The 21,833-nt window shown below is 46.4% G+C and overlaps 1 protein-coding gene across 3 annotated transcripts in view; it reads left to right on the top strand.

Annotated features, from left to right (window-relative positions):
• Nucleotides 1–1,739: 1,739 nt before the first annotated feature.
• The window catches only part of SIDT1 (SID1 transmembrane family member 1), a 78,305-nt gene continuing 58,211 nt past the window's right edge, over nucleotides 1,740–21,833 (top strand). The window contains exon 1 of one of the 3 annotated variants that reach the window (XM_090057521.1): nucleotides 1,740–1,971. Coding sequence is in view for 2 of the 3 variants with exons in the window: in XM_090057515.1 (XP_089913641.1) it covers nucleotides 3,628–3,807 (180 nt within the window). In the remaining variant the exon portion in view is untranslated. Of the gene's footprint in view, nucleotides 1,972–3,266; nucleotides 3,808–21,833 lie in introns of those variants that run through there. The other 2 variants (XM_090057515.1, XM_090057508.1) reach the window with 2 other exon arrangements.

The raw sequence follows: 21,833 nt of genomic DNA on the forward strand, positions 1-21,833 counted from the left end.
ACTCCCACCCTTGTTGGGGGAAGGGCTGTCTCCACTAGCATGGGGCGGAGTTGCTGCTGCAGGCTTCCTTGATGTCCCGCTCCCTCTGGCCAGCAGGTAGGGAAGGGGGGTGGGAGTGGGGCTGCAGCTGGGATGGTGTGCAGGGGGTGGGGCTGGGGCTTGCTCCAACATGAAGCCCTGGCCTGGGGGGGTGGCAGGGAGGATCAATAGGGTGCCAGGGACCCTAGCAGGGCTTCAGTGGAACCAGGGCTAAGCAAAGATTCATGGCCAGCCTCCTTATTTTTATCATTATTCCATCAAGGTGTGGCAGGAGAGATGGGTAGGCACCCTAGGGGGAGAACAGGGCATTGTCACAGAGCCACCATGGGGCTTCATGGCTACTCCTGGGTCCCTGACGTGTTACAGATAGCTGGAGACCAGTAGCATATGCATCTAGGGCACTCTAAGTCTATATGCACAAATTGAGAAAGAAAAATCTATATGCACAAATTTTGAGAAAGAAAATTAGCTCTGGTATATGGCTGTAAGAAATTTCATATATTCATTTATGGGAAGCCTGTGATAGCTGAAGCTGATCATGAACCCTTGGTAACTATAGCAAAGAAAGGGTTATCAGACATGTCACCCAGGTTACAGAGACTTTTCTTTCAACTGCAAATGTATGATCTAGACATACAGTACATGCCAGAAAAACAACTACTTATTACAGATATGTTGTCCAGAGCATATGACATAATGGGAACTGACAGAATTCCAGACCCAAATGTAGTACATGTTAATCTAATTCCTGTCACAGATAAAATGTGAGCACTAATTGCAGAAGCTACTGCTCAGGACACCACATTGCCAAAAGTGATAACAGCTATTTGTGCTGGTTGGCCTGGAAAACATATATCTAGCCCTTATTCTCAGTTCAAGGAAGAGCTGTCAGTCCTGGATGGCATTTTGAAACATTCAAAGTCTCACAACTTGTTGGTTCAGTAGTGCTAAAGAAAGACATGTTAAACAGAATACACAAGGGGCATTGTAAAATGCAAAAGGAGAGTAAGGGGTGCTCTATATTGACCCAACATAAATAATGACATAGAAGATGCTGTAAAGGCTTGTACAATGTGCCTAAAGTACAGATCAGTGCAAAGAAAAGAGCTCATGATGGTTATGGAAGAGCCCATAGCTCTGTAGTATCAAGTGGACATTGACTTATTCTTGCGTGCAGGAAAAAATTGTGTTTTATTGCTAGATTATTATTCTCACTGTCCTGAAATTGCATTGGTTGAAAGCAAACTATGTCATAATTCTCATCAAATCAATTTTTGCTAGACGTGGGATTTTATGAATTGTGAGAACAGACAATGGACCTCGATTCAACTGTCTTGAGTTGAAAGAGTTTGCAAACAAATATGGATTCTGTCACAACACTTTAAGACCTAAATACCCACAATCCAATGATCTGGTGGAAAATGGAGTACAAATATTGAAGAAATTATTGAAAAATCTACAGATTCACATACCAATGGTTACCCATCACTCTTAAATTACAGGGCAACACCCATGAAGCATGGATCATCCCCAGCAGAAATGCTGTTTAACAGGAAACTCAAAACCAGGCTGCCAAATCTTGTGAATGATGCTCATCAGAATGAAAAGCAAGACGTGAAAACACTTTTAAAAATTGACAAACTCAAACAAAAACAGTACTATGACAGGGATTCCAGGGAGTTACCACAACTGCACAACAAAGATATGGTGCTTATTTCAGATGGACAAATGTGGAAACAAAAGGTACTAGTTTTCCATTAAGTAGCTCCCAGATCTTATAAAATAGTCACAGTGGAAGGACAGGTGTTAAGAAGGAACAAACAACACTTGTAATTTGTAAAGGGGAGAAAAGAAGCATCATCATGAGATCTACCTGAAAAAAGGGCTAGCATCAAAGCAACAAGAAATATCAGGGAAGATTGCAAATGACACGTAAGTAGAGACATCTGAACAAGGAAAGCAACAAGAACTGAACCAATAAGGATTGAGAATGCAGAGAAACTAAGATCACTTAGAGCTAAAAAGCCAACCCAGATACCTGTTAAAATGTGCTTTAACTACGGGTTGAACTAAACTGCCACTGTAAGTATTATATGGGTATTTGTTACATGTAAAGGGGGAAGATGTGTGGATACTTTTAGAAGTGTTATGCATAACATTCTTATTGTTCTATAACCTTAACTCCTTGGTCTTTTGAGAACAACACACCCTGTGCCCCCCTTTGGGGATAGGGTGTATGGTGACTGGAAGAGGTGGATCAAAGAGAGCAGGATATAAGCAGGGCTCTGGAAGACAGCAGGCAGTTGGACCCAGGTAGGAACCAGAGAGATACTCTCTGCACGGAGCGAAGAAGCTGTGTTCATTGTAAGTGAGCCTAGGAGGGCTGATGGAGTGGGGACAGGTCAGTGGAATGATGGAGAACCTGAAGGAGTGTTTAGGGAGTGAGCGTCTCAGCCAGACTTCAGTTTTGGTTGTGTGTACTTTGATTTGAATTTTGGGCAAAGTAAGCTCCAAGACACATTGCAGCTGAAAAGGGAGAAGGGAGTCTGCTAAGGACACTGTGGGGTGAGTGCTATGTGGGGTGTATGTTATAGATTGTGAGCAGGGTGTGTAAGGCCCCAGAACTAGCAAGACTAATTGAGGGACAAAGAAACCCTGGCGAGACTGAGCTTACAGAATGATAAGATACCTTGGAAAGGGGCTATGTATAACGGGGCAGAGCCACCCTGGAAAGAGATGGGTAAAGATGGATGTAAAATCAGTTCCTCCTCAAGATCTCTGAGGCACAGCTTACGAAGTGCCACAATTGTCCATGGCTTTAAGGAGTGTCTGAGTGGGATTTGGATCAAAGGGACACCCCAATTGTATATGGGGTCATTAGAAATGAGGGGAATGGACCTGAGAGTTGGTGTTGCCAGATGGGGATGAAAGGGTGATGTATGACTTAACTAGAAAATGCAGGTACTGCGTCACAGTAGAGCGAGGCAGAAAGATAGTGTGAGAACAAGTAGCATCCTTGATGCTGGGTATGAAATCTGAAAACCTGGGCCAGAAATACAGGAGCTGAGGGATACTGGATGTGGCCAGACTCTTACCCCATGAGTTTTTGAGAAGGAAGAGGGGTATGCAACAGAGGCCCTTACTCCCGTGCTCTGAGGGGACTGTACCTTCCCAAGCTCAGAGGGGGTGTGGCCAACGAAATAACCCCAGCAAGGTGCGCCTCCAGTCTCCTTTTGAAGCTCTCCAGGGCAGGTGCCTGCAGATGAACGCATTAACCCGGCCCTGGGAAGAGGTGGTGACTCTCCCTCCTGGACAGACGCGGGAGGTGGGGCAGGGCCGGACGCCCCCTGAGGTCCGCGCCGGGCCCGGCGCCCGCTCTCGGAGGAGCCTGCCGGCCGGCCCACGTGTGTGGGTGCAGCCACTTCTGGCCTCGCCTGCCGGCCGGGGGCGCTGCCGGCTCGGCGGGCGGCTCTCGGAGGCGCATCTGCCTCCGCTCCTCCGCAGGAGGCGCCTGTGCAGAGCCGCCGCCGCCGCCGCCGGGGCTGCGGGAGCCCGTGGCCGGCGCCGGGCAGCCGCGAGCGCCCCGCCATGGCCGTGCCGCCGGCAGGCGCGCTGTGCGCCCTGCTGTGCGCCCTCTGCTCGCTGCCGCCCAGCGCCGCCCCGGCCCCGGCCCCGGCCCCCGCTGCCTTCGACCGCCTCTACCGGGGCGCCGTGAGCCTCCGCCGCGAGCAGCTCTACGCCTTCAACTACAGCCGCCGGCTCGGCCAGGTAAGGGTCCTCCCCCCCGCCTAGGCTGCGGGCTTTTTTGCGGGGGGCACCTATGTCTTCCCCACCCTGCAACACCCTGTGCTGTTAGACGATCCTGTGTCACCAAGTCTGTTGCAGGCAAGACACTTGGACCATACTGAATCCCCGAGCCGTGTTAAACGGTGCTGGGCAGCACTGAGCTGAGGGCCTTAGACAATCAAAGGCAATGAGGGTTGAGAGCATGGGGGACTGGTGGCTCCTGAGTTTGGACCCGGTAGTCCCCTAGCAGCGGTGCAAGTGCAACATCCCACCAGCGGTGCCAATTTTAGGGGGGGCATGAGCACCCTCTGTGTTCCCTACTAGCCAGAGTGCTTGCTCTTGGAGGGGGGCACCCCCCATACCTCCCCTACATGTTGCCTGTGGTTGAGCCAGCCCCCTGTTCAAAGCAGGACCAGCCCCAACTAAATCGGGGATAAGCAGCCCCTGGCAGGGGTGCCAGATGGTGCTGGAAGAGGGGATTTTGCTTGGTGTGCATGGATGGCAGGGAAGGGGCTGGGGCTGTGCTGCTGCAACAAGGATCTGGCCCCTTGCGGCTCCCCCACTGTCTTCCTCCCTCTCGCTGCATCTTAGAAGTTGAGGATACAGGTGTTCTTGGCGCTCTGCCCAAAAACATTGCCAACCCTGAACTAGATCATCCCAGCCAAAGTTTTGTCTAGCTGGGTCTTAAAAACCTCCAAGGATGGAGCTTCCACCACCTCCCTGGGTAACCTGTTCCAGTGTTTTGCTACCCTCCTGGTGAGAAAATGCTTCCTAATATCTGAAAAATCGTGCAGTAATTTTGGGTGGCTCCTGGAGCTCTTACTCCTGGATTGTCTGCACACTAATACCTTCAGGTGGTGTTAAACCCTTGCTTTGCAGCTCTAAATTATGACACTACAGGGCAGGATTATCTCAGAAGTGCATTATGCAGTTCCTGTCCCATTAAGATGTGGCCACTCCCTGCAGATGTGCTGCCCAGGTTGAAGTCCTCCAGCATCCCAGGATTTCTCTCGCACCTGCCCACAGAGCAAGGCTAGCAGCCTGCCCTGGCTCCCCAGGCCTCTAGTGGCAAGTCACAGCTGCTGCAGCTTTTAGTCCTGTCAGTGCTTCCCAGGCCTCTAGTACAGCGGTTCCCAATCTGTGGTAGGCAGACAACCTGTCAGTGGTACATGTTAACAGATTTATTATAATTACTTTATATGACAAAAATTTGCTGGTGGTACTTAAGGTTAAACTGAAAAATTTGCTGGTGGTACTTAAGGTTGTGCCGTTTTAAATTGGTGGTGCACAACCTCTTATGGGAACCGCTGTTCTAGTGGCCAGTCATAGCTGTGCACGGACAGTCAGAGATGGTTTCTAGACTGGTAGTTTTTAACCTTTTTCTGAAGTGGTGTAACTTTGAGGCATTCAGAAGACATGTGGCATGAGTTAAGAAGTGGACACTTACCTTTTAAGTGCCATTTGTATGGTCTAAGTGTAATGTGTAACTTCACTCTTAGATTATACTATGTGCCTTTTGTCATGTGTTTTAAAACATCTTTACACCCCAAAGGATACCAGAATGGCCAGGCGTGCACACATGGCAGCAGAGGAAAAGATATCTAACCTAGACTAAATTTTCAGTGCTTTCTACTAACAGCACTAAGTGTTTGTGTTTGCTATCAAGAAAAAGTGGGACCTTTCAAAACAATCCTTTGCTTTGATTATGCTGCTGAATAGAAAATAATTTTGGCACCCTAAGGATTTCCCTTCTTCCCTCATGAATTTCCTTATATAATAAAACACATCCTACATAATAATGCTACAATCCTATTTCAGGGTTTTGCTGATGTTAGAAAATCAATTGGTCTTCTGAGTCCAGCCAGGAAGCAAACACCAAGTGCACATCCAAACAATAACCCTTACTAGCAAAAAGGACCTTTTGATAATTTGTTGTGCAGTGAGTTGTGCTTTCTCAGGTGCTATATTGCAGTGAGGAGGGATATTAGTGCAAATACATTTGAAGAGTCCTGCAGTCCCAGAAGGTCAACAAGCTCAGGGCTCTGTAGCTGTGTCCTGAAAGACTTCACTGCATTGTTCTTGTGAACTGAACTCCAAGGGACTTGCACTGAAGTCAGACCTATAGAGACAATCTCTGCCATGCTGCAAGATAGGGAATTGCTAGTATGTGAGGCTTAACTTCAGTTATACAATTGAACTTATTTTGAGGGCAATAAATTCTCTAACTGCTGCCAAGGATGCAGATGCCTGAAGGGAGAGGAGGGCATCTTTTGATATGAACACCAGTCTAAGGGGGGGTTGCTGGTTGGAGGAAGTCCTTGCTCTGAGCTGAGATCAACTTTGCAGACAGATTCCTTCTACAACTCATCAAGAGATGTACTAGTACAAGTCTCTTGGGAGCACTTCTTCTCCCCTTGTAAACTCAGGATGAGTGAACCTCAGTCATCTGAACAGTCTTAAAATTGTAATGGCACTGAAAGCGTAGGCAACTTTTGCCTCTTGGTTTCCTACAGAAACTTGTCTTAATAGTCATTCGCTGTTGCTGTTTCTTCCCTTCCCCTGGGTGCCTTTCTGTAACTAGTTAGCCAGGCTTTACTTGCAAGTAGCTAGTTACCCAGGTGTTCCTTACAAGCTTTCCCCCCTTGTCTGTCTGCCTCCCTTTTTAGAGTTAGTCTGGGTTCTAGCTTACTGGGTAGCAACAGCTATGGGGCAGGCACACCTGGAGACAAATTGCATGGACCAACTAATGCTACTTAAGGGAAGTCTTTGGGTGCAGAAGTACTTTACTCATGAAGGGCTGCTTGGGAACAAGGTGTTCTTAAGTGGCTTTTTTCTGAAGCAAGGAAAGGTCTAAAGTTTATATGACCCTAAACTCTGAGGTGCAAGGCTTCCTCCAGCCCTCCACCTTCACATCCTCCTCCCCTATCCCTTTCCTTTGCTCTGCTGTACGAAGTGGAAGGTGAACAAAGAAGTAATGATGATGAGACAAACATGAGAGCTAGCTGATGCCCCTTCAGCCTTTATGAATCCTCCAGTTACTTGTGCCTAGCAGGGGACTGCTGAGGAGGTTTGCATTCTTTCTTGCCCTTGCTGTAGTATCAGACTGGGATCAGGAACATCATACCCAGTTGGTTTTTCCACCATCTCTCTGGTACCTAGGAAGGACCAACGTCAGGAGACAAATGACTGCCTTTTCACACACTCCTTTTCTTTTCTGAAGGTGCGCTGAACCACATGCTGAGGGCAGGAGTAAGAGACAGTTTCCATAAGACCTACTTCTCTCTCTCACTCCTGTATGCTACCTCTCTTTCATCCCTTTGCTTGCTTGCTTTGGACCTGGCTGTAGAAGGGTCCTTTTTTTTTTGCTGAGCTTCCATGTACCTTATTAAGGGAAACACTTTCTCCCATTGGGCTAGAGAGCCATAGTGCCCTTCTCTAAGAGAGAAATGGAGGCAGCAGCTGTGTTGGAGGCAGAAGTCAAGCCTTTTCCTGTAGAGGACCTTGACTGGAAAGGCACAAGAGAGAATAGCAGCCCTTTTATATTTCCATTTTGATGCTTAAGCAAAATAAATATTTAAGGAATGTTAGACCGGACTGGACTGGACTCCTGGATCACTGGGCATCTTTAAATGTGCTCTGGGGTAGGCAGCACTTTAATTAAAGTAGCTTTCAGGAGCTGTTCTAATTAAACCTCCCACAGCATCTTGTGTAGTCAGTGTCCTGTGCTTCAAAATGGCAGTGAGGTCCCTTTTTAACTAAAGCTCCTCAAATGAGCTTTAGTTAAAGTGCCCTACGACCATTTTGAAGTGTGGGGATGCTGACTACATGAGATGCTGAGGCTGCTGGAGTGTGCTGATTGGAACGCTCCAGACTTGATTAATCAAGTCTGCTCTGACTTGTGCTAAATAACGTGTGTTGGAGCAGGCATCGGGCATGTGTGTAGGTACCTACTAAGTCTAGTCCCTTGCTGCTGTCTCAGTCCCCTTCACAAACCAGCCAAGTCCCATCACAGGACTATGGGTGGTGTTTTGCCCCCATGGCTTCTGCTGGGAGGGATACAGTAGTTTTCTCACTGTGGGTACATCTACGCTACCAGCAGACTGCTCCATCCTGCTTCTGAGGAAAAAGCCCTCACCCACTTATTCCCACTCCATATGCATCGACCCTGCATACGAGGCAAAGTGGGTGCCCCTGGCACTGTGTACAAGGCCTAGGTTTCCAGGGTGCTCAAAAGCAACAGTTTGGGGCATCCCGGGGATGTCCTCATTGCCTCACTTTTGGGGTTAAAGTGTGTGTGTGGGGTGAATAGGTGGAGCTTGTCTTTGGCAGAGACACTGAGCTCTCTGCCTTCCCAATGCAAGTGTATGCTGTGAATCTGAAGGTGCACTGAGGGCTACACTACGTTGACCCAGCTGGTCAGGAGCTGACAGAATGATGCCTGTGCCTTCACTCTCTTCTGTGCTGTTGGCTACAGAAATAGGTTAACTATCATAGACAAGTGTAGTTAGAAGAAACCACTAGAGGTCATCTAGGCCAACCTCCTGCTTGGGGCAGGATCATCCCTGTTTAACCCATCTCATACAACTACTTGTCTAAGCTTTTCATAACATGACACAGTCAGCCCTAATGCATCTTGCCCAAAGATGCTAAAAGCCCTCTTACCTGCCACTGGAAAAGTAGGGGGATGAGGCCTCTCTGTCCTGCCACTGCAGTGCTTGTTAAAATGCCCTCAAGAGATTCAAGGAAGAAGGCCATATGCCTTCTGCTATAGAGGAAGACAAAACTCTAAGAGTCTGTACGAGTCTGATCATGGGGTAAAATTTCTTCCTGATTCCAAGTCTGGCCATTGATCCGACCCTCAGCTAAGGAGCAAGAAAGTCTCTCTCGCTGGGAATCTTCAGGTTTGAGTCCCAGAAGGAACATATGCATACCCCAATCAAAATTCCCCAGTCTTGACTAAAGCCAACACCCAGTGCTTCTGAGGAAGTGGTGGTGGAGAGGAACCCCTGACCCTGTAGCACAGGAGGGTAAAAAAATCCTTCCCAGCCCCATGTGGCAACCAGCAAAGCCCAGGAGCATGGGAAGAAACAAACCTCAACATCACACTGTCTGCATGTACAACCAGAACTCCCTTTTCTGTATCCCCTCCATAAACTTATCCCAGCTTCTTTAATTTTCTTTCAGAACTAAGCTGGGTGTGGAGCTTTGCTTTGTTCTGCTGCTGCTCTGCATGTTCATGTCCAAGACTTACCTGCTGTATGAAGCAGAGCTCTTCCCATCATCTCCCAGCAATCCGTGTGTGTGTGTGTGGGGGGGGGGGGTGGGCATGTTCCTGGGCATCTAACTCTTGCTCTGTACAATATAGTCCAGGCATAGCTACTTCTAGATCAGTGATGTTCAACCTTCCAGCCCTGTGGGCCAGATGAGTGGTGTGGGGTCAGTCAGTAGGCTGGATCTTGCATGGGGGTTGATCTATGTGTCTGTCCCCACATGTCCAGACCCAGCTGCGCACTAGGCTGACTCTACAAATGTGGGTCCAGCTATGTGTCAGTATGATCTAGCATTCAGCACCACATTATCTGGCCTGCAGAACTCCCAGGCGTCCATAAAATTAGCAGTATGGGAGCAGCAGTTAATTCTGCCATTGCTCCCCTGCCACTAAATTTCCAGACCCTTGGGGAGCCCCATGGACTGAAAGACATGGCTCTGTGGGCCAGGAGTTGAGCACCCCTGTTCTGGATCATACCTAACTTTTTTGAAAACCTTCAATGATGGAAATTCCACAGTTTCCCTAGGTAGTCTGTTCCACTGTCTCATTGTTCTAACAGTTAAGTTTTTCCTGGTATTCAGTCTAAGTCTACTTTGCTGCAGTCTTAAGCCATTGATCCATGTCCTGCTCCCTGCCCTAATGGAGAAAAGGTGTTCTCTGTTATCTTTACAGCAGCCTTTCATATATTTTAAAACTGCTATCATATCTTATTTGCATGCACAAATACTGGAGAATGATTGGCTAGGATGCAGTACTGCAAGTGGGATTACAGTAGACCAGTAGCTTTCAATCTGTGATCTGTAGACCCCTGGAGGTCTGCAGACTGTTTTAAGGAGTCTGTAAAAGATGACTATGAAAATAAAGTTTCAGATCCCAGAAAAGGCGTTCCATTTCCAAAGGGGTCTGCACCTCCATTCAAAATTTTTTAGGGGTCTGTAAATTGAAAAAAGGTTGAAAGTCACTGCAGTAGATCATAAGCTGAATGATGAGCCAACAGTGTCCTCTTGTTGAACGCAAAAAAGAAAAAAAAAGTCAGCAGTAGACTGGGTTGTATTAGCAGGAGTGTCACTTGCAAATCAAGGGAAGTGATTCTTTAACTCTATTCAGCACTGGTGAGACCTCACTTGGAGTACTGTGTCCAATTTTCAAGAAGGATGTGGTCAGTTTGGAAAGAATCCTCTGTAAAACAACAAAAATGACCTGGACCTGGACCTGGGGGGCAAGGCTGTGAGGAACGGCTGAAGGAACTAGGGTTAGCTGAGTCTAGAGAAGAGAGATTTGAAGGCTGCTATCAGAATTCCTCCCTAGTCTTCTCAAGGTTGGTGACAGGATGGAGATGGGATTTGCTCCATGACTGTAGGGAACAGGGCTAGAAGTAATGGCCTCTAGCTTCATCAGGGGAGGTCTTTATTGGTGATTGTTTCCTGAGAGAATTTCTGATTATGATGGTGGTCAAGCATAGGCACAGGCTACCTAGAGAAGCTGTGGCATCTTTGTCTATGGAAGTTTTCAAAACCAGTTTAGGTAGACACTTGGCTGGGATGGCTTAGTCTGGGATGATCCTAACTTGAGCAGGGGACTAGACCTCGTGAAGTCCCTTCCAGTCCTACTTTCCTATGATCCCTTCTTAATTGCCTTTTCTGCAAACTGAACATGCTTTCTTGGGATGGACCCTTGATGTTTTTAATCTTATTGGGAGGCTGCTGTTGGTACTAAGACGTTTAAGAAATCAGTAACTGAAGTTCTTGAGTTTGGAAGATCTGAAAATCTTGACCTAACATTGTATTATTTTGAAACAGGCATGTGTGTAGGTAAAAACATAGAATCAGAGAATAGGGGGAAGGGACCTCAGAAGGTCATCTAGTCTAGCCCCCTACTCAAGGCAGGCTCATCCCTGACAAACCATACTAGACAAATGTTGTTTGACACCTCTGGGTTAGACACATAGCCTTCCAGCCAGATCTGACCTGCAAGGAGCCCTGTTCTCTGGATTTAGCTTGGTAGCACATGTGGATTTGACACTCCTGGTTTAACTTCCTCTTAAAAACATCCAAGGATAGAGAGTCTACAACTTCTCTGTTTCCAGTGGGTATGGTAAAGACCACAGAGGACACCATTCCTGCCCCAGGGAGCTTACAGAAGAGTTGTGTGTCTGGAAGGATGTCTCCTAGACTTCCTAATCTTGAGAGAGAAGGCTGAAAGAGCTATGACTTTAGTTTCCAAATACCTGAATGTTGATTATAGAGTTGGATGGAGATAGACTGTTTCTCTATGGCTGTTGAGGACACAACTAGGAGAAATGGTTTTAAACTGCAACAGAGGAAATTTTACGTTGGGGGTTAGGAAGAGCTTTCTGACTGGGGGTGGTCAAGCACTGGAACAGGCTACCTAGGGAATCTCTAGGATCTCCTGGACATTTTCAAGAGCAGGTTAGGCACTTTGCTAGGATGGCTTAGCCTAGGGTGACCCTAGCTTAGCAGGGGGCTGAACTAGATGATCTCAAGAGGTCCCTTCTAGCTCCCCTTTCTTAAGGTCCTATGATCTTATTTTCAATGTAGTATTTGTACCAGAGACCAACTACATGACTCCCACAGTTGAAGGCTGTTCACTGTGCTTTTGCTGTCCCCACTCAGCTGCACTCTGAAGTTGGTAGCCTCCCCACTTACGTACCAGTTTGTTTAATGTTTAACTGTTGATGTGAAAATTAATAAAGGCAACAGTTGCACAAGTGCATTCTGGAAAAAGACATATGCAAACCACAGAGCCAGCTGTGTGCCCTGCAGAGCTCCAGCCGGCAATTAGATATGTAAACATCTAAATAGTTTTCTTATTTGTAACAGTTTAACTGAGGATCTCGGGGCTTGGAAAAGGGCATTGGCTCAGAATCCCAGGTATCTTGTATTTTCTTTACCTTGTACTTTAAATCGTACCATGTAGGTAGGGAAATGTGCTAGAGCTGCTGTTCCTGCCCACTGGGCTTCCCTAGAGGATGGCCTGGAGTAGAAGAATCATTTTTGTTAAATCTGTGTGGGTTTTACTCTGCTGGCCAAATGGAGGAGGTGCCAGCAGACAAGGAGAACCTGTTTTGCTTCTCTGGGCAAAACGATGTCAAACTTGTGAGAGAACCTGAGCTGCTCCCTTCACCACCGTGAACTCTGCCAGTCACAGTTGACAGACTGGCTCCTAATAGTTAACTTGATAAAGCCCACGCACATTAGTCATACTGTACACTCTCATGTATTACCTGGGAAAAGCTCAGCTTCCCTGCTAAGATAAAATCAAGTGGCTGTAGAGCTAGAACAGAAGGGACAGTGGTGTGGAACAGAAAGTACAAACTTGCTGTCTTTCGGAGAGTTTGAACCAGCTCTCCAAGTTCAATAGGTGTAACAGAATTGGCTTGTAGTCTTTTTCTCTCTGCCCTCAAGGGAACAATCTCCTGAACTCTGTCCTTCACATTAAATTAACATTTCTACCATCACTAATCCCTCTACATATTTAAATAAGTCATAGGGCAGAAAAGGGGTTTTTGCTCTTATGTCATTTTGATGTTTCCTATTTCAGTGACTTCCTACTCTGATCTGTGTCCTTTGAACTGCTGGTAGCAGCCATGTTGGCTCTTCCTGTTCTGCGGCTCAGCTGAGATTCAACTGAATTCTCTAGTTTCAGGTGCTTGAAAGCCAAGGCTGGCTGTCTCTTCGGGACACCTCCAAATGGGTGTGTTTCAGCATCTTCCGTAGATGTAGCTCCTGGTGCTGAAAGATGATTGCAGCTCTTAACAGCTTGTGTGTCTGTTTGCTGGACGTGTTCCCAGCCCAGTGGTTTGGCTTCCAGCCTTCAGTTTGTTGGGCCCATGACTAAGAGCTGTCATTATCAGCTGGACTGATAGTGCTTCAGGGTGGTGTCAGGGGAAGCTGAATATGCTGTAATAGGGACCACTTCTAAACCATGACAAATTACAGGGGACATGCTCATGTTTTCCAGGTTCTTATATTCTCACCCTCTCACATTAGATGGCTGCAGTAACTCCTGGTGGGAGCTCCTGACAGCAGGAGCTGCCATTTCCTTTTCCCCCCTGTATCCATGTACCCACCACTGCAAACATCCACACACAACCCTTGGGGCTGCACAGATCCCCTTCATCATCTAATTATTGCTCCAGCAAGGCTTCTACTTCAGAGTTTTAATGACTGAGTCCATGTTTGTCCCATCACCTGCAAGAATTTAAGGTAAGATCCTTATGTTCATGCCCATCAAGAGAACAGATGTCAGACATTTTTCTAATGCTGTTACAATGGCAAGGATGGGTGCAGGAAAAAGTCAATATTTGTCTTTTTGTTTCTGCCTGGAGCACTGAGAGATCTTGCCCTTCTCTGGCTTTCTTGCTTCTCCACCCACCTGGAAATGCAGAAGCCACTGAAGTTCATTCATGTAGAATGCAAGAACACCCCAGTACATTGGCATCAACTTGGCTGGCCATGGCGGTGAAACTGGGCCACAACAGCTGCTCCAGGCTGCTTCCTCTGCAGATTTAATGCTGGGGGAGAGAGGAGCTGAATTCCCTCAACCAGTCAGCATCAGATCTACAGAGGAAATGTCCACTGGTCAGCTCTTGTGGCCCACTTTCAGGGCAGTGCTCAGCCGTCAAACAGAATGCTCTCCATGCTAGGAGATTGTCCCTGCATCCTACCAGTGACTCCCTCAAATGTGCATGCTATTTGCTCCTTTCAGGAAGGCTCTCCATACCAAGCTTTGTGTGCCAGCTGCACCTTTTCATGTGGGGAGGGTTGCAGTGTGTTAGAAGTTGACTCCCTGCCCCAAAATGAAAACCCTTAACAGTGTGGTTGTTGCTGGAGTTATTAGAATCTACTAGATCCTCTTCCTTGTTGAGTAGATTCTTCAGCAGTTTTATGTTTTGAAAAGTTTCATAGTCCATGAGATTCAAAATTCCCTTTGTCCAATAATAATGTGTCCAAGGAAGAGGATTATTTTCTGTGCTGAGTAAGAGCTCTGTGCATCTACACATGCATATTAATGAGCAGCAGTAAACCCCAGCACATCTTGTACCAGAGTTTATTGCTCCCAGGCACCACGTTTACATGTGCACCTGGGATAGCAGCACATTGAACAGGGATGGAGCAGCCCCAGCTGGCAAAGGAGCTGGCGTGTCAACCTGCCAGCCTGGGGCTGCTGTGACCTGGCTCTGTGTGTGTAGAGGGGCTGGCTGGGGCACGAGGCTGCTCCAGTGCAGGGCTAGCCAGTAGGTAGCCCGCACACTGAACCACCTTCGTGCCCCAGCTAGCCAGGTCAGCATCTGTATGTGTGTTGGTGTGCACAGAATTGTGGATTTTCCAGAAAATTTTGAATTGGAAAATTTGCCAATGCCCTAAATAGAGCACAATCTAATTTAGCATGTTTATTTGACTTATATTTAGTAAACAAAACTAAAAAGTGCCCCCGTGTTAATTTCATGTCCCAATAGCCACAAGTATTTGAACTGAAATATTTGAGTAGGAAAAAAAAATTAAATACAGCACACTTAATGTGGTTTAAATGTTATATTCAAATGAATTCAAAGCTTTATGGGGAAAGAAATTATTTTTATTGGAATGCTTGTAAAAATGTAAAGACAATGTACCATAGCGCGTACTTCCTTAACATTGTTTGTTTAAATTTAAGGAAAAAAAGGAGGCACTGAAAACCTGACACACTAATTTTAGCACACCCAAAGAACTGTGCATGATGTGCCGTGCTTTGGTTTTGATTTGACTTGCGCAGCCAGTTAGGTGAATTCATAACTTGATTTTTGGTTTGGATTATTATGTGAGTATATTTACCCTCCTGCTTACAAATCAATAAAACATATATGCACTCTCTCACACAATTCCTAGGGATAATCGCCTGAAAAACAGTTACAACTTTGAAACTGCTAAGCTTGCCTAATATTGTATTGACATCCAATTCATTCTTATTAATTACTCTTATGAAACAATTTTTAGAAATAGGAAATTTCCCATGGAAAAATAAAACACTGGAAAATTTTCCACCCCACAATTCTGGCTGCTCATGAAAAGACTCTGCAGCAGGATAGTACTTGTATTTACAAGTATTATCCTGATGGGGAGTTTATTACTTTCCTGTAGCCTAATAGGGTTGCATGTGTAGATGCTGAGATTTTACTGTGGAGCTAATTGGGCAACTCTGCAGCAAATGTCTTGTGTGGATGCACCCTGTATTTTTCAGCTAGAATTCAGTCCTTCCTGTGTGGCAGGTAGTACTGTTTCCCCCTTTGATAGGAGGGTGATAACAGTTATTGTGTCAATTGAGGGGTCCTTCTTCTATTTTTAATTGCTCTCTGTCACAGGAGGGTATTTGGTCAGCTAAGCCAGTAACTATAATTGCTCTGCCTTCTGTTCTTTCACTTGTCCTTTTCTGTACAGAATGCAGTCAAAGATACTTAAAAGAACCTTGAGGCAGATTCACAGGGAAAGACAGGAATCAGTGTGGGCTCCACTTTGCAATTAATTATTTGCTCTGTTAAGGGGTGTGATGGTACAAAGGAACCTATATAATCTAGAAATAAAAGCAGACCTATAAGGGTGTAAGGTAGGCTAAGGACAATATGCCCTAAAAGCAAAGAAATGCTGAGTTGTGGGTACTGCACTCTAATGCTTATGCCACACACTTCCACTGCTCTGGATCTCCAAAGCCATTTCTTCTTCTGCCAACCCCTCCAGTGGCCCCGCCATCAAGTTTTTCTATACTATAACGTAAAACCAGAGGTGGATCCCACTCCCAAGAGGAGTGAGAACAATTGCTTGTTTCCCTCCCTTCATAGCTGCGTAGAGGGCCTACCTCTTTGTTTCTTGGCTTTCCAACAGATGTACTCTTATCTTCACAGACCCATTAATGTAAAAACCAAATGTCCCTAAGCTTGCTACTTGATGGCAGGGACGGGAGGGAGAGCTTGTTGTCATGGTTTAAGCAAAGGGAGGCATTGTGTTACCATGGCTTGAGGCCTTAAGAGCACCTGGCTGCATGGGAACCCTGCTTGTGCACCTTGCCAGCTTCTTGAACAAAGCTTCTGCTTCTGCAGTTTCCTGGGCTTTGTATATTATGAGGATTTTGGCAAGATGGGGGGTGGTCCCTGCTTGCTCTTTGGTGGGTGGGGGAGATGGAAGGAGCAGAGAGGGCTGTAGTAGGGATAAGTTGGACTGCCCATACAGGCAAGAGGGTGGTAACACCAGCACAGAAGGGCCCCTTAATGGGCCACTTGAAATCCCCGGTGTCTCTCTTTTTGGTTTTTCTTTCAGATAGCTCCATCTGGGTCCATGCCTCTCAGAACCAGGTCCTGTCGCTGAGGATGCAGGGAGAACAACATGGCTTCTTTCTTTCTTTTGTGAACACCCCTAGGATCAGCCAGGGATTGAACCCATGATTTGTACCTAGTCTGAAAGCCTTCCTCTCTCCTTCAGGGATGTATTTGGTAGCCACGTTGGTCTGCAACAAAAAGAAACGTAAAACTCTAGAACTGTTGGTTCAGAGATTTATAACTTTTATTAGACCAACTAAGACATTGCAAAAAACAAATCTTTTTCTGCAAGCTTTTGGGTATGCATGCCCTTCCTCAGGCTCAGGGAAGATTAAAGATGGTAAAAAAATCCCCATAGGTAGAAAATACTCATTTTCCCTCTCCTGCCCAACAGAACAGCCAGCACAGCTTGAACAGCCACCCCTGCCACAATGAGCAGGACCCTGTTCATAGCAGCTTCCCTCTAGGACTCAGCCTTCTGCCATCATGAGGCACCTCTGCATCCATGCTCTAACTCCTCCTTCCTTTGAGTACCTTGTAAGGGCCCTTTTGTTCCCTTAATGGGGAAGCAGTCTTTGCCTTGTGATGCTGCCCTACAAGCACAGAGCACTTCTAGCCATGTCTCCTCTCTTGCTGCTGCTTATATTTGGTGCTGGAGAAATGCTGCAGCCGCCTCCATGCTATTCTGCAGGCAGGAGGGGAACAGAGGAGGTGCGTGCTTGTTGGTCCCTGCAGTGATGCTGAGTAGAAACCCTTTCTAGTCTGAACAACACAGATTCGATGGAAGTGTAATCTGGCAGAAGCCTGTGCTTGGAAGGAGAGGTTAATTCCACTGACTTTAGATAACATTGGAATGAATAATTTATTGAATTACAAGAGCAAAAGAACTTGGAAGGCTGTTTGCAGTTGAGGCTGTGCAAAGAAGATGGTGTGTGAGGCAAGTTCAGGGTTGTCTACATTTGAAAAGCCTGAACTTCTGGAGGCAGAGTCAGGACTCCCTCCTGGAATGGGACCTCGCCTGCTCAGTACTGCACCAAAGGGCCCAACCTGAAACCTCAAAGAACAAAGCCATTGTGCAGGGGGAGGTACAGGTGCCATTTCTCTGTGCTTACTCATCTCTTCTCTTTGTCTGATATTTTCAAGAGCAGGCAGAAGGAGCACTGGTGACAGTACACCTCAACCACTGCTTTTTTTCCCCTCAGGTTGGCTAGCAACTCATTGTATGACCTGTGGCATGCCTGTTCCCTTCTGCGTACCTCATTTCCTGTACCTGTAAAGAACAAATAATATTTACCTACATAATGTGCACCCATTGCAAAGGATTCCAGAGCATTTCCCTCTCTGCGTGCTGTGTACCTTCTGCACGGGAGACCTGTGTGCTCAGACTAGGGCAAAGGCTTTATTGCTGTACTATCTTACAGTAGCGCTGCCACACCCAAGTTCCTTGTCAGCATAAAGGATCCTCTTGTGCAAGGTGCTAGACAAACATGGGGATACACGGTCCCTGAGCCAGATAAACTAAATCATACATTTTAATGTTATGCTACGTGTGCAGTGGGTGAGAGTAGTAAGCAGTAATTGAACTGGAAGCAGACAAGGAGATAGTGGGTGATAAGGAGTTAATAGCCATCAAAGTGGCAAACAGTGAGAGTTGCCCAGGGTGTGTGCTAGCAGCCTTTTTCAAGGGAGCACCATACCATGTCCTGGAGAGGAGAGTGACAGGGAGGAGGGGACCTGGAAATGCTTGCTGGAAGATGGTGAAATGTAGATTGTTCTGTAGCATTTCAGGTTAGGCAGGGCCTTTTGTGTGTGTGGCTCAGGCAGTGTACTTCCGCCTCAGTAGGCATGGCTTTTTTTCATTAGGTTTCTGGGAACAGGACACCAAATATAAAATGGTACATCAGCTGAGCATAGTCAGTAATGGGTCCTGAGTCTTAAGGGGCAGTGAAAGGAAGGTGGCTGAGTAGAAGGATAGTGCTTGGTGCTGTCATTAAAAGCTGTTGAATGAAAAATTGAATCTATTATTAATGTGAGACCTCCCAGACTTGTTGGGGAAACTAACAATAATCAGTGGTCCTTTTCTGATCTGCTGCACTCTGGCGGAGAAGTCCTGGGGTCCTTAACTCTTGAAGCTTTGTCTGTGGGCAGATACTGTTACAAAATGTTCCTGTGGCAGGGGTAGAATTGGGAATACATACAGTGCAGTAAAAGCCAAGATCCTTCTCCTGTGAACCTGCCAGTTTTGACTGGCTGGCATTCCTCCAGGACATATTATCCTGGAGCAGCACTAGTTTGCTCTGTAATTAAAATTTAAATTGCAGCTGAATCTCTCCTGTAATCATAGTTTTCCCTCTTCCCTGCCCAGCCCCACAGGTTGTCTTAGCTGCATCTCGGAACTTTCACATGCTCTCGTACACAATAAATGTGACCCTGGCTAAATTTCATCACTGCAATTTGTGGTTTGCACAATGCAGCTGCACCAGTGACTAAAACTGGGACCACTTTGTCAACAAGAGTCGCAATGAAATGGGTGACTCTTCACCTCATTTGGATATAAGGGAAGTGGGAAGGGTTCTCTACAGATAGAAGAGCTGAAGTAGTAACCCTAAGACCATCTGTTATCTGATGGTAAATTCCTTTTTTTATTAAAGGAAGAGGTCACTTTGGACTTCATGCACTGTTTGGAAAGTATTTGTTGAGCAAGTTGTAAAAGATGTCTGACCACAAATCCTCTTATCCATGTTTTGACGCACCCTTTCAGCAGAATGTTGGCGGGGGGGGGGAGGTTATATGATACAAGCAGGGTGGATAAAAATCAACAATTAAAAAAAAATGTAAATCAGATTTTTTATTTAATCATATTTTTTGTTAAATTGATTTTAAAAAAACAACTTATATAAAGATAGTTAAAATTTAAAACTCAAAGTTATCATCATGGTATAGGAATTATAACTTCTAATTATGTACTATTTGAGATGCTATATTCATGTAACCTTTTTAGAAACGTTTTATAAATAGGTCACAACAGGCCATGGTCTATATTAAAGGCCCAGTCTTGTGGGTTTCCCAGAGAATCCTCTATAGATTAGTAAAGATTAAAGAAAACCACTGTACCCAATGGGAATCAGTGCTCGGTCTAGAAGATCCCATTAAGCATCTCTGTGATGCTTAATTTTGGTTCTCAGACTGGGCTTGTCTCCAGATAAAACATCCTTGTTAATAGCAGTACAGGCAGTCCTCGACTTACAACATTTCAAGTTACACCATTTCACACTTACAATGTTTATAAATTGATACCCTGTTTCAACTTTACAACACCATTTTCGACTTTATAACACTTGATCTGATGTGACTCTACGCCAGTGAACAAGTTCACTGCATCACTCATCTCCCAGAGACCATCTGTCCAAACTATCTTGGATACTTTCTTTAAGAAAGCAGCCAAGACTCCTGAGAAGACTCCAGCCAAGAACCCTTCAAAAAGTTCAACCAAGAGCCCTTCAAAAAGTCCAGCAGTCACCTCAAATAAGTCCTTCCAAATCAATATGATTGTTATTTACAATATAAATACATTATTGTAGCTATATTAATCATTTATAATTGATCAAGTACAAAATTATGGGGCATTTTTGGTGAAAATAGGTATCGGGCCTTGGTTCAGGAACCAATCCCCCATTTATAACATTGTTTCTTATGAGAAAATTGGTTCTGAGTGGCAACATTTCGACTTAAGACATGGTTTTCAGGAACCAACTGTCATAAGTCTGAGGACTGCCTATATATGGAGATGAGAGAGAACAAATTTGATTACCTACCCATCTGCCTTCTTGTCTCTCTGAAGTTTGTGTACAAAGTCAAGCCCTCACCTCTCTCTAAAACTGCAAAGTTTCAAGAAGTTAAAAGAATAAAGGATATCAAACAACAAGAACGCACTTTTTGTAGAAAATGGTGTTTAAATTGAGGCATCCTGACCCGTGATTTAAATTGATTTGATTTAAACCGCGCACTTCCTGAATTAAGTGGAGATCCTGTATCTCAGCCAGGAACCTCCTGGAACGGTCCATCCTGGCTGACTGTTCCTCCCAGCAGGTGTCTGGGTAATTAAAAACACCCATGACAACTACATCCCTTGCCTTAAGTGCCTCTGCGAGCTGGCCTGAAAATTCCCGGTCCAGCTCCTCCCCTTGGCTGGGGGGTCTGTAGTAGACCCCCACCGTCAAATCACTCTCCCCACGGACCCCTTGAATCTTAACCCAGAGCACTTCAGCCTGCCCTTCCTCTGACTCCATTCTGCTGGTAGAGGATGTGTAGTACTCCTTGACATACAGCGTCACACCCCCACCTTTCCTTCCTTCTCTATCCCGCCTGTAAAGCCTATAGCCCCTAATGCTAACTGCCCAGTTGTGGGACGAATCGCACCATGTTTCTGTTGGCCCTATGACATCTGGGTTTGAACTAGCTATTCTGAGGGCAAGTTCCTCCTGTTTATTCCCCATACTGCAAGCATTGGTATATAGGCATTTAAGGCCTTGCAAGACTGTGTGTGCCACCCCCCGATTAGGGAGACTGACTGGACCCCCGTTCCTTACCTTAGCACTCCTTGCCTTTGTCACCTGTCTTGCTCAGATGGCGTCTCCTCGTTTTCCTGCAGCCCCCACCCCCGGCGAGTCTAGTTTAAAGCTCGCTGTACGAGATCAGCCAGAAACATGGTGGGATTCGTCCCACGACTGGGCAGTTAGCATTAGGTGCTATAGGCTTTACAGGAGGGACAGAGAAGGAAGGAAAGGCGGGGGTGTGGCGCTGTATGTCAAGGAGCACTATACATCCTCTGCTAGCAGGATGTGGTCAGAGGAAGGGCAGGCTGAAGTGCTCTGGGTCAAGATTCAAGGGGTCCGTGGGGAGAGCGATTTGACGGTAGGGGTATACTACAGACCCCCCAGCCAAGGGGAGGAGCTGGACCGGGAATTTTCAGGCCAGCTCGCAGAGGCACTTAAGGCAAGGGATGTAGTTGTCATGGGTGATTTTAATTACCCGGACATCTGCTGGGAGGAACAGTCAGCCAGGATGGACCGTTGCAGGAGGTTCCTGGCTGAGATACAGGACCTCCACTTAATTCAGGAGGTGCACAGTCCCACCAGAGGAAATGCCCTGTTGGACCTGGTCCTGGCCGCAGACAATGACCTGGTAAGGGGCCTCTAGGTTCTTGACCACCTGGGCGATCGTGATCATCGCTTGCTGGAATTCACCATCCAGCGCAGGGTGTCAGGGGCCTGCAGCAAGACTGTAGCCCTAGACTTTAGGAGGGCCAACTTCAACAAGTTGAGGAGACTAGAGGGAGAGGCGCTGGGGTCCTTGAGGGTAGGGGAACTCAGTGTCCAGGACGAGTGGTTGTTCCTTAAGGAAATGATACTTAGGGCCCAAGGGGTGTCC

This window comes from Crocodylus siamensis, chromosome 1 (genome assembly GCF_052110815.1).
Source record: "Crocodylus siamensis isolate JL-2025a chromosome 1, ASM5211081v1, whole genome shotgun sequence".
In the NCBI taxonomy this organism is placed as follows: Eukaryota; Metazoa; Chordata; order Crocodylia; family Crocodylidae; genus Crocodylus; species Crocodylus siamensis.